Source organism: Balaenoptera ricei, chromosome 7 (assembly GCF_028023285.1).
Source record: "Balaenoptera ricei isolate mBalRic1 chromosome 7, mBalRic1.hap2, whole genome shotgun sequence".
Classification (NCBI taxonomy): Eukaryota; Metazoa; Chordata; class Mammalia; order Artiodactyla; family Balaenopteridae; genus Balaenoptera; species Balaenoptera ricei.
Window position 1 is genome coordinate 18,986,459 of NC_082645.1, and position 14,002 is coordinate 19,000,460.

Genomic DNA, 14,002 nt, shown 5'->3' on the forward strand with positions numbered 1-14,002 from the left:
TTAACGTAACATTAAGATGATTTACAAACAAAACAACTAAGGTCACAACTATACCTCTCAAAGCCTTTTTAGTCAGTTGATAAAACCTTAAGTATATTGCTTAAATAACATCCAAAAAGACCAGAAATTATATCAAGATTTTCTCAAAATCTATGATCAAGTCTGAACCGTTCACCAACAAATTCCTATCTGCCAGAGTTCATGTCCTCAGGGGCCAAATGCTGCTCTGCATTAAGAAACAGCAGAGAATTATTGTTAAAGGACAAGTCCTAAGGCATCAAGAATAAGTAAAATGCATGTGGAACGTATTATCACTGCCTTTCAAACACCGTGATAAAAGTTTCCAATGAGGACAATCTTTTTTCAGTCAGGAGCAGCATGATCTATCAGTTTGATCATGGTGATCACTTCCATGAAAATAAAAGGCTTTGATAATTTTCAAACTGCAAAATAATGACATATCTCAGGATGGCAAGCATGAAGATTGGAGCAGCTACTCCACCACTAAGGGGTTACCTCTGGCTGTGGCTTGGCACGTGGTGCTCTCCATGCATTGCAGGTTCTTCAGCAGCTGCATTGACTTGCCAGCCATTATGATCTGCTTGAGGACGGGTTTCAGGAAGGACACCATGGTGTGCTGCCTGCTGGAGGGACCTTGATCACTGCCAGAACTCGCACTAGCGTTATCACTCATTTTTTCTTCGTTTTCTGTCTTTTCCGATACACTGTATAGCGTGTAAGTTGCATACCAAAAGTCTCTGTGATTTACCGGAACATTCTTGTTTCTATAGGGATTCAAAAGAATTTAAACGTTAACTTCTCTTCCTTAAAAACAACAGTATATCTATTCTAGCTTAGGCATGTTGTCCAAACATTCCAAAACACAGTAATATCAATTATTAGTAAAACAATGCAATCTTTAGGTAAAATGGGACAGATGTTTTACCTGACTTCAGCTTAACATAGAAAAGTGGACAAATACTGTGAATGGCATAGGTAAAATCTAACTAAGCAGAAAGTTTCCTGAATTGGAATTAAACAAAATATGATTAATTTGGTTCTCTTTTTTTTTTTTTTTTTTAATTTGGTTCTCTTTAAAGGTAGAATAAAAGTTTGCCCATCTCCTCTGAAAGTAAACTCCAGAATTCCACATCATTTTTTCCACAATTATTTCCACTGGACTATTTTAACAATGAAACAAGGTATACTCATCACCCCTTAAGGATAGTCAGAATCCTGTTTTTACAAAAATCCTCATGTGCAACAGAAGAAACAAGACATAATGAGACCCAAGATTCAGCTAAAGAAAGGCCAGTTCTTTTATGTTAGCACTGTGTAAACAGGGTTACCTTTCTGTAGCTCTAAGAAAGTTACTCTCCCTGATGAGTTAAATGGATAGCTATCAATAAAAACATGTATCTAGGGACTTCCTTGGTGGTGCAGTGGTTAAGAATCTGCCTGCCAATGCAGGGGACACGGGTTCGAGCCCCGGTCTGGGAAGATCCCACATGCTACGGAGCAACTAAGCCCATGTGCCACAACTACTGAGCCTGTGCTCTAGAGCCCACGAGCCACAACTACTGAAGCTTGCATGCTTCAACTACTGGAGCCCGTATGCCTAGAGTCCGTGCTTTGCAACAAGAGAAGCCACTGCAATGAGATGCCCATGCACCGCAACGAAGAGTAGGCCCCGCTCATCGCAACTGGAGAAAGCTCGCATGCAGCAACGAAGACCCAACGCAGCCAAAGATAAAATAAATAAATAAATAAATAAATAAAAACAAAACAAAACAAAAAACATGTATCTGTACAGAGTGCAGAACTTAAGACTGAGTTAAGAGAGTGCAAATAGTTCTATATTGCAGTTTCCATGATTCTGTTCAGAAAAATCAATTAAGTGAAGGGGAATCATCATAAATAGATTTTATGATGATTAAGATTTTCCTTAATTGTTTTATTAAATATTATACTAAAAAGGTAAAAAGAGCAGCTAATTAGGAGAAATAAATATATCAGAGGCATATTCTGTAATATTTTCACATCTTTTATCTCATAGATAATTTATTCCCATTGGTTCCCATTAATGAAGCCATCTGACATCACCTAATTCATTTTAAGGGACTCAGTGCGCCTTTCACCATACCAGCCATAAACACACTATCACTCAAAAATATAATTTGCTTATAAGCAAAGCTGTGATTGACATAAAACTTGGAAAAATTATTTTTGGACTGGTACCTGATGTCTTCTATAAAAATGCAACAGAACTTGCCTATGGATCATGTGAAGCTAATGGAAGTGTACGATCTCCACATGGGAGAAGAGAGGTCAAGCCAGCTCCTGGTGTGCCTCCCTCACCTCTGGATGATGAACTCCCGGGCACAGTCGCACAGGTGCCCATGCACGATCCACTCATCTACAGTCTGCAGGTAGGGCCGCACGGTCTCCACCCAGAGCGAGAACAGCAAGGAGACCTGAGGAGACAGCGCAGCACGCACATCCATTCTCAGAACTCCCTCGTCTCCGGATAAAATGAGGTTCAAGCGTTTCTGAGGCACCTTTTAAAAAGTGATCCAATTTCTATGTTTTTTGAAACAAAGTAAGAAATTAAAAATCCAAACCACATGCTATAAAATCCTTATGAAAAACCTCACCTAAATATGAGAAGACCATATTGTCCATAGCAGGACCCTCTTAGGAGTGAAAGTTACCCAGGGACAACAGGTCTGAACTGGACAGTCCAAACTGGGATATGGTTATCCTATCCAAACAGTGCTATTAGCAAAATGTCCATTAACAACAAGGAAGTGATTCTGTTCTACTATAGTTCCTAATAAAAAGAAATTACAGAGCTGAAAGAAATCAACTTTTTATTGAAATGCAGTACCAAAATGGTGAGGAAAAAGAGTGACACCAACGAACTAGGCAAAACACCTAAATTATGTACCCAAAGAAACATGCAGCTTTCTAGATTAAAGTCTAGATTTGTATTTTTTTAAAATTATGGTAAAAAAATACATAATATAAACTATACTGTCTTAACCATTTTAAAGTGTACAGTTTGGTAGTGTTAAATGTATTCATATTGTTATGAAAACAGACCTCCTAAACCTTTTTCAGGCTACAAAACTGAAACTCTGTACCCATTAACTAACCCATTTTCTCCTCTCCCCCGGTCCCTGGTAACCACCATTCTCTTCTCTGTTTCTATTTGACTAGAAACAGAATTTGACTACTCTAGATACCTCATATAATAGATCTGTATTTTTATTTAAGAAAGAGTTATTACAAATATCTATATAAATCAGCTAGGTATTTTTCACATCTTGCTTTTATGTTTTGTTTTATTCTTGCCTCATCCATCTGGTGAGCTTGGCAATTATTGATGAAAAGCTAGTTTCCTGCAGCCTCAAATTTAGAACCTAATTTGAAAACTCACAACAGCTGTCTGATACACTATTTTTATAAATATCTACGACAGGCTATCAACCACTCCTATGGCTGAGCAGAATTAGTCACACACGGTGGACTAGACAAGGATCCCCACATACAGTTTGCTCAGAGGCTTCTCCAACATTGTCATATTCAAGGATGGCTTTGTACAGGGTGTTGAGCAGGTGAGATGCTCGAACGACATTTCGAGTGTCAGGTGGAACTTCTGCTACTCCAGTACTAAACACTTTGTGCAGAACCTTGAGCTGAGCTAATCGAGGTGACAACTTGTCCACCACTATTGCAAGAGTTATTGTAGTATCTGCAAATATCAAGAAATCAAACTCATTAGCAAGGAAAAATATCTGCATTCAAAATGTGATATAAATGCTAACCTACTTATGGAAAGGCATGGCAAACCGGAGGATGGCAGGTTTTAATCTCATGTTACAAGGAACTGATTTCCCCCAAAAAAGAACCCCCTAAAGAAGGAAAAGACAACTCAGCAGAAAAATAATGAATAAAGGAAGTGACAATTCATGAAAAAGGAAATTCAAGCAATTCTTAAACATACAGAAAGATACTCAACCTCACTTATGAAAAAAGAATGCAGAATAAAACTACTCTGGGCAAATACAAAACAGACTACAATGGGCTCCTGTTTTAGTGCAGGGAGGCAGAGAGGGTGACTACTAAAGGCAACAAGAGCAAGTCCCTTCGTCAGGATGGCACAGCTCTGAACCCTAAATATGGAGGTGGTCTTACAGATCTACATATGTGATAAAATGTAAAAGAACAGCAGAAAGATACTGCTTACCTCCTCGCAAAAAAACAAGGCCCTGCAAAACTGGTGAAACCCATGTCAGACCTGCAGACTAGTTAATGTACTGTGCCAATGTCAATTTCCTAGTTTTGATAACGTACTATAGGTGTCAACACTGGAGGACGCTGGGTGATGGGAACATGGGACCTCAACGTACTATTTTTTGCATTAGTTGTAAATAAAAGTTAAGGGGGAAAACCTGCACTGGGTTACCATTTTCACCTGTCATATTGGTGAAGACCCAAAAGTTTGATAACACACTGCTGGCAAGACTGGGAACAAACGGGTACCCATATATATTGCTGGCAAGGGTGTAAAGTTATTTATCTGTACCTCCGTGGAGAACAATGTGGCAATATCTATTAAAATCACATATGCCATCACATACCCTTTGACTTAGCAATTCCACTCTTAAGAATTTGTGCTATAGGTAAGTTGGTGCACATATGTACAATTACTTATATGTAAGTGGTTATCACTGCAGCACTGTTGCCAACAGGAAAAGATCAGATACAGCCCAAATGTCCATCAAAAGGGGTCTGGTCTATGATATACAACAAAATGCTCAATATGTAAAAAAGAACGAGGAGGCTCTTTAAATACTTGTACAGTATAATCCTCAAAATTTAAATTAGAAAGCAATTTGAAGAGAGCAGTTAAAAGACTACTAGGCATGTGTATATGAATATATGTTGCTTGCATATGTCTAAATTATTTCTGGAAGGATGCACAAGAAATGGATCAGTTGGTTGTCTCTAGGCTGGGGAACTAATGCAGGAGGAAAAAATTTCACTGTAAATCTTTCTATACTGTTTGGATTTTTAGAGATATGAATGGCTTAAAAAGACAAATTTAAAATAATTTAAAAAAATGAGTGTATTCAGGAGAATTACTTATTTGCCATGTAATTTTCAAATCTTATATCAATTATTAACCTAAATGGCATTCAAAATATGAGTTATGTGTGTTATGAGTAAAAGGGAAGAATATTTAAATACCATTATTGATGATGCACTTCTCAATTTCTGTAAGTTCCTCTTTGAAACTAATGAAGTATTTGTACAGGGCCCACATGAAAGCCTGGTATGTTCTAAAAGGTGCTTCTGTCGACTTCTTAGGAACGGAACTATTTCCAGGTAACAGGCTTTCAGAGCTGTGCCCCATGATTTCATCAATAAACTCCTGGAGTCGAAACACAACCTGGCCATATGCTGCTATTTGTTCTAGCACTGATCGTAAACAGCTCTACAACAGAAGCAAACCAGAATGATTTAAAGTCAGTCTTCTGTAGGCATTCTAATTCATATCTCCCTCACTGTAAAATATTTCTTTTGTGACCCTTTTAAACAGTATGCTTAGTAAAAGACAAAGTAATAAAACGAGTATTTAGTTTTACATTCAGAGGAAACAGTGTAAGCATTAATTTTTATAAAATATAGAACTGTGGCTTATACTTTTAAAAAACACATAAATATAAGGTACTGTAGGCACAATATTTACAGTAGACAGCTTTCCCAATAAAGAATGACAGAAAATACAAATCAAAACTAAATATGAACACCACAAACAATATAAAAGAATTCTCTAAGCACTATAAAAATACAAACTTAATTTTGCCTTTTGTAACTTAAATATATTTAATAGTTAATTTTAATATTGCAAAATGTTCTAAAGTTACATAACCATGATTTACATAAATCTTATTATTTAATTTTAATTACAATAAATACAAATAACTTACATGTGTCAAATGAGTTACTATAATGTTGTTCCTCACAGTTACCTTTCCATCTATCAGCTGAAATATAAAGAGCTTTTTTACCCCTGAAAGTAACCTGAAATAAAAAGATGAATGTACTTTAAGTTTAGAAAAATATTCACTACAGTAATGCCTAAGAAATTTTAATAAAAGATTCAGAAGGGGAGGGTAAGGAAGGACAAAGAGGTCAGATAATTAGAAAATAGAAGACATCAGTCTTTTTATCTGATTACTTTAAGATTGATAATTTCAGTACCATCTTTAAAAAAGTACAAAACAGTATTGTCAAAACATTTCCTCACATACGTGATGGTCCAAACAGATCTTCCCACTTTTAAGCATGTCAGTATTATATTTTATGGCAGAAAGAACCAGAAACTGGAAATCTCAGTAGTAACAGCACTACATGTTACATTCTTCATCTTCATTTTTGTGTGAACACAATCTAAATTCTTAGATTCCTGGTTCCTAGGTACAGGGCACAGGTAACTCTCACTGATGTGCTCTGCCTAAAAAGCAGTAAGCAGAAAATCAGAAACCTTAACTTGAATTCAGATATTTAAAAAGTGATAGTCTCATCTTGGTTAAATCATATATGACATTATTTAAAATGGAAAAGAGGTAAATATACCAAAATCTCCATGGTCGACTCTAAAATCTGGGCTTCCTGAGTCTGCCAATCCAAATTTAGGTGTCCACAGGGACCTGACTTGGGTTCATACCTAATGGCCTATTTCTAATATGCATGTGAAAAACCCTCAAACATCTTTCTTCAAAAAACCAAAATTCTGCTTCTCATTAATAAAGTCTTTAGACTATGAATTAGGTTAACAGGTCTTACCAAAGGGTTTCCCGAATAACCTGCGTCTCAGTAACAAAAACTCTGTCATCTGGAACATATAATGGGTCACTGCTGTACAAATGTTGGTCCCTATTAGATAACAAACATCAAATGTCAATGAAAAGATTTCTCATTAAGTAAAAGTAGAAGTCTCAAAGAATATGTGTAATTTAGTGGTTATTTAACCAGTAATCAATAAGCAAATAAACATTAATACATACTTTAAATTTCCTCCCATATTCATTTTCACAAGTCAACTGATATACTCTCAGAGAAGCACTTTCAGAGCAATTCTAACTGCTATGTTTATTGCTGACTTCGGCAAATATTTAAAACTATGTATTGTTGTTTTGGAAAAATAGTAACTATTTTTGCAGTAAGTACACTAAAACAGAAATAAAATAAATGGCCTAATATATACCAATCCATTCACTTTGAAAATAACAAATCAAAAGACAGATTATAGTTAAATAATTTCATTTTAAAAATAATAATTAAATAACAAAACTGCTTAATTGGAATTGTTAAAAATTTCAAGGAAAAGCAGATTTGAGATTTGTTTTCCCTTCTCACTTGGCTGCCTTGTGAATAAACCCTTTCTGCTGCAAACCTTGGGAGTTTCAGCATTTGGCTTGCTGCTCATCAGGCAAACGGAGCTAGTTCGACGAGGAACTGATCACAGGTTAAGTGGCAAGTGCAAAGTGTTATGAAGAATAAGTGACTGAGGAGAGCGGTCAAGATGGCAGAGTAGAAGGACCCTAACCTCACATCCTCTCACGAGCACAGCAAAATTACAACTAACTGTGGAAAGAAAAACTGATGAAAAACACTGAGACATACCAGAAAATGTTAAAGAAGGAACCACAACAAGACAGGTAGGAGAGGCAGACTCGTGATATAATCAAATCCGATACTCCCCAGGTGGGTGACCCACAAACCAGAGAATAATTATATTATAGAGGTTCTCCCACATGTGAGGCACGCCCCAGCCTGGGGGGTCTGGCACCAGGACGAGGAGCCCCCAGAGCATTTGGCTTTGAAGGCCAGCGGGGCTTGACTGCAGGAGCTCCACAGGATGGAGAGAAATAGAGACTCCACTCTTAAGGGCACACACAAAATCTCACGAGCACTGAGACTGAGGGCAAAGGCAGCAATATGATAGGAGCCTGGGCCAGATCTACCTGCTGGTCTTGGAGGGTCTCTTGGGGAGGTGGGGGATGGCTGGTGGCTCATCCTGGGGACAAAGACCCTGGTGGTGGCTATATCAGGGAGCATTCACCTGCATGAGCTCTCATGGAGGCTGACCTCTGGGCACCAGGACCTGGCCCCAACCAGTAGGCTGCAGGCTCCAGTGTGGGGACGCCACAGGCGAAATAACAAACTGGGCAGGGACGCAGCCCCTCCCCTCAGCAGAAAGGCTGCCTAAAGACTTCCTGAGCCCAAAGCCGCCTCTACACACGCCCGCAGATACAACCCTGCCCACAAGAGGGACAAGACCCAGCTTCACACATCAGTGGGCAGGCACCAGTACCTCCTGCAGGAACCCTGAACAAGCCCCTGGACCAGTCTTACCCACCAGGGGGCAGACACCAGAAGCAAGAAAACCAGTCTGCAACAGGCCACTGATGAAATCAAAGAGGAAATTAAAAAATACTTGGAGACAAATGAAAGTGGAAACACAATGATCCAAATCTACTGGACACAGCAAAAGCAGTTCTAAGAGGGATGTTTACAGTAATACAAACCTAACTCAGGAAAAAAGAAAAATCTCAAATAAACAACCTACCTCACACCTAAAGGAACTAGAAAAAGAAGAACAAATAAAACCCAAAGTTAATAAAAGGAAAAATCATAAAGCTCCACAGCGGAAGTAAATGAAATAGAGACAAAAACATAATAGAAAAGATCAATGAAACTAAGAGCTGGTTCCTTGAAAAGATAAACAAATTTGGTAACTAGTTTATCAGACTCATCAAAAAAAAAAAAAAGAAAAAAAGAGAGAGAAGGCCCAAATCAATAAAATCAGAAATGAATAAGAAGTTACAACTGACACCATAGAAATACAAAGGGTCAGAAGAGACTACTATGAGCAACTGTATGCCTAATAAAATGAACAACCTAGAAGAAATGGACAAATTCCTGGGAATGTACAATCTCCCAAGACCGAATCAGGAAGAAATAGAAAATATGAACAGATCAATTTCCAGTAATTAAATTGGATCAGTAATCAAAGAAAGTCCCAACGAACAAAAGTCCAGGACCAGGTGGCTTCACAGGTGAATTCGTGAATTCTACCAAACATTTAGAGAAGAGTTAACAGCTATCCTTCTGAAACTATTCCAAAAAATTGCAGAGGAAGGAACACTTCCAACCTCATTTTATGAGGCCACCATCACCGATACCAAAACCAGACAAAGATATCACACAAAAAAAGAAAATTACAGGCCAGTATCACTGATGAACAGATGCAAAAGTCCTCAGCAAAATACTAGCAAACTGACTTGAACAATACATTAAAAGGATCATATACCATGATCAAGTAGGGTTTATCCCAGGGATGCAAGGATGATTCAACATCTGCAAATCAATGTGATACATCACATTAATAAATTGAAGAATAAAAATTACATGACCATCTCAATAGATGCAGAAAAAGCTTTTGACAAAATTCAACATCCATTAATGATAAAAACTCTCGAAAAAATGGGTATAGAGGGAACATACCTCAACATAATAAAGGCCATATACGATAAGCCCAGCTAACATCATACTCAAAGGCGAAATGTTCTTCCTCTAACATTAGACACAAGACAAGGATGCCCACTCTTGCCGCTTTTATTCAACATAATTTTGGAAGTCCTAGCCACAGCAATCAGAGAAGAAAAAGAAATAAAAGGAATCCAAATTGGAAAAGAAGTAAAACTGTCACTGTTTGCAGATGACATGATAATATATATAAGAAAATCCTAAAGATGCTACCAGAAAACTACTAGAGCTTATCAATGAATTCAGTAAAGTTGCTAGATACAAAATTAATATATAGAAATCTGTTGTAATTCTATACACTAACAATGAAATATCAGAAAGAGAAATTAAAGAAATAATCCCATTTACCACTGCATCAAAAAGAATAAAATACCTAGGAGTAAACCTACCTAAGGAGGCAAAAGACCTGTACTCCGAAAACTGTAAGACACTGATGAAAGAAATTGAAGAGGAGACAAACAGCTGGAAAGATATACCGTATTCTTGGATTGGAAGAATCAATATTGTTAAAATGACCATACTACCTAAGGCAATCTACAGATTCAATGCAATCCCTATCAAATTACCAATGGCATTTTTCACAGAACCAGAAAAAGAAAATTTTAAATGTGTATGGAGACACAAAAGACCTTGAATAGCCAAAACAATCTTGAGAAAGAAAAACGAAGGTGGAGGAATCAGGCTCCCTGACTTCAGACTATATTACAAAATTACAGTAATGAATACAGTATGGTACTGGCACAAAAACAGACACACAGATCAACGGAACAGGATAGAAAGCCCAGAAATAAACCCACACGCTCATGGTTAATTAATCTACGACAAAGGAGGCAAGAATATGCAATGGAGAAAAACAGTCTCTTCAATAAGTGGTGCTGGGCACTGGACAGCTACATGTAAAAGAATGAAATTAGAACAGTCTCTAACACCATATACACAACTAAACTCAAAATGGATTAAAGACCTAAATATAAAACTGGACACTATAAAACTCCTAGAGGTAAACATAGGCAGAAAACTCTTTGACATAAATCTCAGCAATATTTTTTTGAATCCGTTTCCTAGAGTAATGGAAATAAAGAGAAAAATAAACAAATGGGACCTAATTAAATTCAAAAGTTTTTGTACAGTAAAGGAAATCATAAGCAAAACAAAAAGACAACCTACTGACAGGGAGAAAATATTTGCAAATTATGCAAATGACAAGGGATTAATTTCCAAAATATATAAACAGCTCATACAGCTTAATATGAAAAAAACAAACAACCCAATCAAAAAATGGGTAGAAAACCTAAAGACATTTCTCCAAAGACATACAAATGGCCAACAGGCACATGAAAACATGCTCAATACACTAATTATTAGAGAAATGCAAATCAAAACTACAATGAGGTATCACCTCATACCAGTCAGAATAGCCATCATTAAAAAGTCTACAAATAATAAATGCTGGAGAGGATTTGGAGAAAAAGGAACCCTCCTCCCCTGTTGGTGGGAATGTAAATTGGTGCAGCCACTATGGAGAACAGTACAGAGGTTCCTTAAAAAACTAAAAATAGAGCCCCAATGTTCATAGCAGCACTATTTACAATAGAAAAGACATGGAATCAACCTACATGTCCATCAACAGATGGACAGATGAATGGATAAAGAAGATGTGGTACACACACACACACACATACACACAATGGAATATTACTCAGCCATAAAAAGAATGAAACATTGCCATTTGCAGCAACATGGATGGACCTAGAGATTATCATACTAAATGAAGTAAGTCAGACAGTGAAAGGCAAATATCACATGATATCACTTATATGTGGAATCTAAAAAAATGATAGAAATGAACTTATTTATAAGACATAAATGCACTCATAGGCATAGAATAGAAACTTACTGTTACCAAAGGGGATAGCAGAAGGGGGGAGAGATAAATTAGGAGTTTGGAGTTAACATATACACCTTACTACATATAAAACAGGTAAACAACAAGGACCTACTGTATAGGATAGGGAACTATATTCAACATCTTGTAATAACTCATAATGGAAAAGAATCTGAAAAAGGATTATATATACACACACACACATATATAAATGTATGTATAACAATCACTTTGCTGTATACCTGAAACTAACACAACATTGTAAATTCAATACTTCAATTTTGAAAAATGTTGAAAAAAAAATTTCAAGGAAGCATTTGATTTAAGTCACAACTCAAAACCAAATATTAAAACATCCAAGTTTCCTCTATCAACACATGAAATGGAAAATAGCTTCTTACCAGACAGCAGCTAGATTGGAGTGCAAATGTAAACTATGAGGAAACCTCGAGGACCTGACTGTCCAGTACTGACGGACCACATGTTGTTCCAGCCAGCTTCGGGCATCTGACTCATCTAGTGGAAGGAAATTTATTTACATTTAAGTTATAAGAGTTAACAACAAAATACTTGATCAGCTTTGATACAATATCTGGACTTACGATTCCATTCAAATATTCAATTGACAAAGGGTCTTTAAAATAACAGCTACCCAACAACATTTATATATATAATCATTTACTTAAAACCATATATATATACACACACACACACATACACAGAGAGACATACAAAATTTAATTAAATGTCACTGCTAGACAGTAAAAAAAAAAAAAAAAAATTACTCGATTTTAAAATGACCCATGAATAAAAACACACAATCAGTATACTTGAATAATTCAATAATCATAAAAGAAATTGAAATGGTAACCTAAGATGTTCCCAAGCACCCCCAAAGTCTCAGGACTAGTACTAGGGTTTGAAGGATTAGCTATCTTATACAGATTGTTGTAGAAAACAGAAAAAGGGAGAGCTGCCTAACATTTTATGAGGCCAATATAACCTTGCTTCTAAAACCAGATAAAGACATGATAAGAAAAAGTAATTCATCAAAGAATAAAGATTAAAAATTCTCAATTAAAAAAGGCTAACCCAATCCAATACTGTAGTAAAAAAATAACAGAATGATCAAGGAAGTTTAGCTCAGGAATTCAAGAATGATTCACTATCAAAAAAATCTATCAGTAAAGTACTAGAGTAAAAGTGATGAATTATAGAATTATCTCACAGATAAAAAGTAGCACTTGATAAAGTTCAATACTTATTTATAATTAAAGACTCCTAGAAAAGCAGGAATAAAAGTCTTAATTTTACAAAGGACACATATCCAGAACCTATGCCAAAAACTATCACACTTAATTAAGGAATTTTAGGGGCAACCCTTGGGATAAAAACTACTCCAGAAAACCCATGCTCATTGCCACTGCTTCCTCTGCAGACAAGAGGGCTGGCCAGAAAAGAGACATGGTTAACATGTCATTAAGAAGATATAAGGTACAAGAACTGGCAGGAGGGGCTTCCCTAGTGGCACAGTAGTTAAGAATCTGCCTGCCAATACAGAGGACACGGGTTCGAGCCCCAGTCCAGGAAGATCCCACATGCGTGAAGCAGCTAGGCCTGTGTGCCACAACTACTGAACCTGCGCTTCTGGAGTCTGTGCTCCGCAACAGGAGAGGCTGCGACAGTGAGAGGCCCGCGCACCGCGATGAAGAGTGGCTCCCGCTTGCCACAACTGGAGAAAGCCCTCGCACAGAAACGAAGACCCAACACAACCAAAAATAAATAAATTAAAAAAAAAAAACAACAGAGTTAAATGAAAAGAGGAAAAGAACAGAGTTTACGCATAGCATAATACCAGTATGTAATTTTAAAAAAGGAATACGACCAACCAAAACAATGTACTTTACAAGAAAGAACTCAGCATGTTTGAGAACAGATATCAAATACATTAGAATAGGAGCCTGTCACTGGGCTGGCAGAGAAAAGGAAAGGCGAATGAGAATCAGAAAGAGCAGAAGAGAAGAAATTAAACCAAAAGGCCCTGCACGGGCTGCTGCTGCTGCTCACGTGCTCTGAGCTGATTAATCCACACTCTACCCTAAAGGTCCAATTCAAGAATGAAAAAGAAAGGGAAGAGAAAAGAAAGCAGAAAATTGTTAGCATGCTAAACCAGCTTTAACTACTTTATGTGCATTTGGCAAGGTTCAGGTACAATGAACAGGGCTAGGTCACAGACCCCAGCTTCTGGGGTTAGCTTCACGGCTGTGACCATGGGAAAAACACTGTAACCATGCCTTTGTTTTTTATCTACAAAATGAGAAGTAGGATTAGATGTTCTAATCTCTAAGGTTGTTTCCAGCTCTTTCTAGATTCTACCAATTCATATTTTTTCACTAAAAACTGAAAAAGCAGACATTCAAATTTAAAATTAAATTGTAAAATAAATAAATAAATAAATAAATTGTATGGATCTTTTCCTTTTATTTAGTCACTAAC

General features: G+C 36.8%; 1 protein-coding gene across 2 annotated transcripts in view; it reads right to left on the reverse strand.

Moving 5' to 3' along the window:
* Positions 1 to 14,002, reverse strand: part of TUBGCP5 (tubulin gamma complex component 5) — a 54,964-nt gene that overhangs the window by 15,727 nt on the left and 25,235 nt on the right. For both annotated transcript variants that reach the window (XM_059927761.1, XM_059927762.1), the window contains exons 7-13: positions 11,908 to 12,022; positions 6,856 to 6,945; positions 5,997 to 6,090; positions 5,254 to 5,500; positions 3,552 to 3,754; positions 2,359 to 2,474; positions 517 to 785 (exon numbers count right to left, since the gene is read on the reverse strand). In XM_059927761.1, the coding sequence (XP_059783744.1) occupies positions 517 to 785; positions 2,359 to 2,474; positions 3,552 to 3,754; positions 5,254 to 5,500; positions 5,997 to 6,090; positions 6,856 to 6,945; positions 11,908 to 12,022 (1,134 nt within the window). The remainder of the gene's footprint in view (positions 1 to 516; positions 786 to 2,358; positions 2,475 to 3,551; positions 3,755 to 5,253; positions 5,501 to 5,996; positions 6,091 to 6,855; positions 6,946 to 11,907; positions 12,023 to 14,002) is intronic.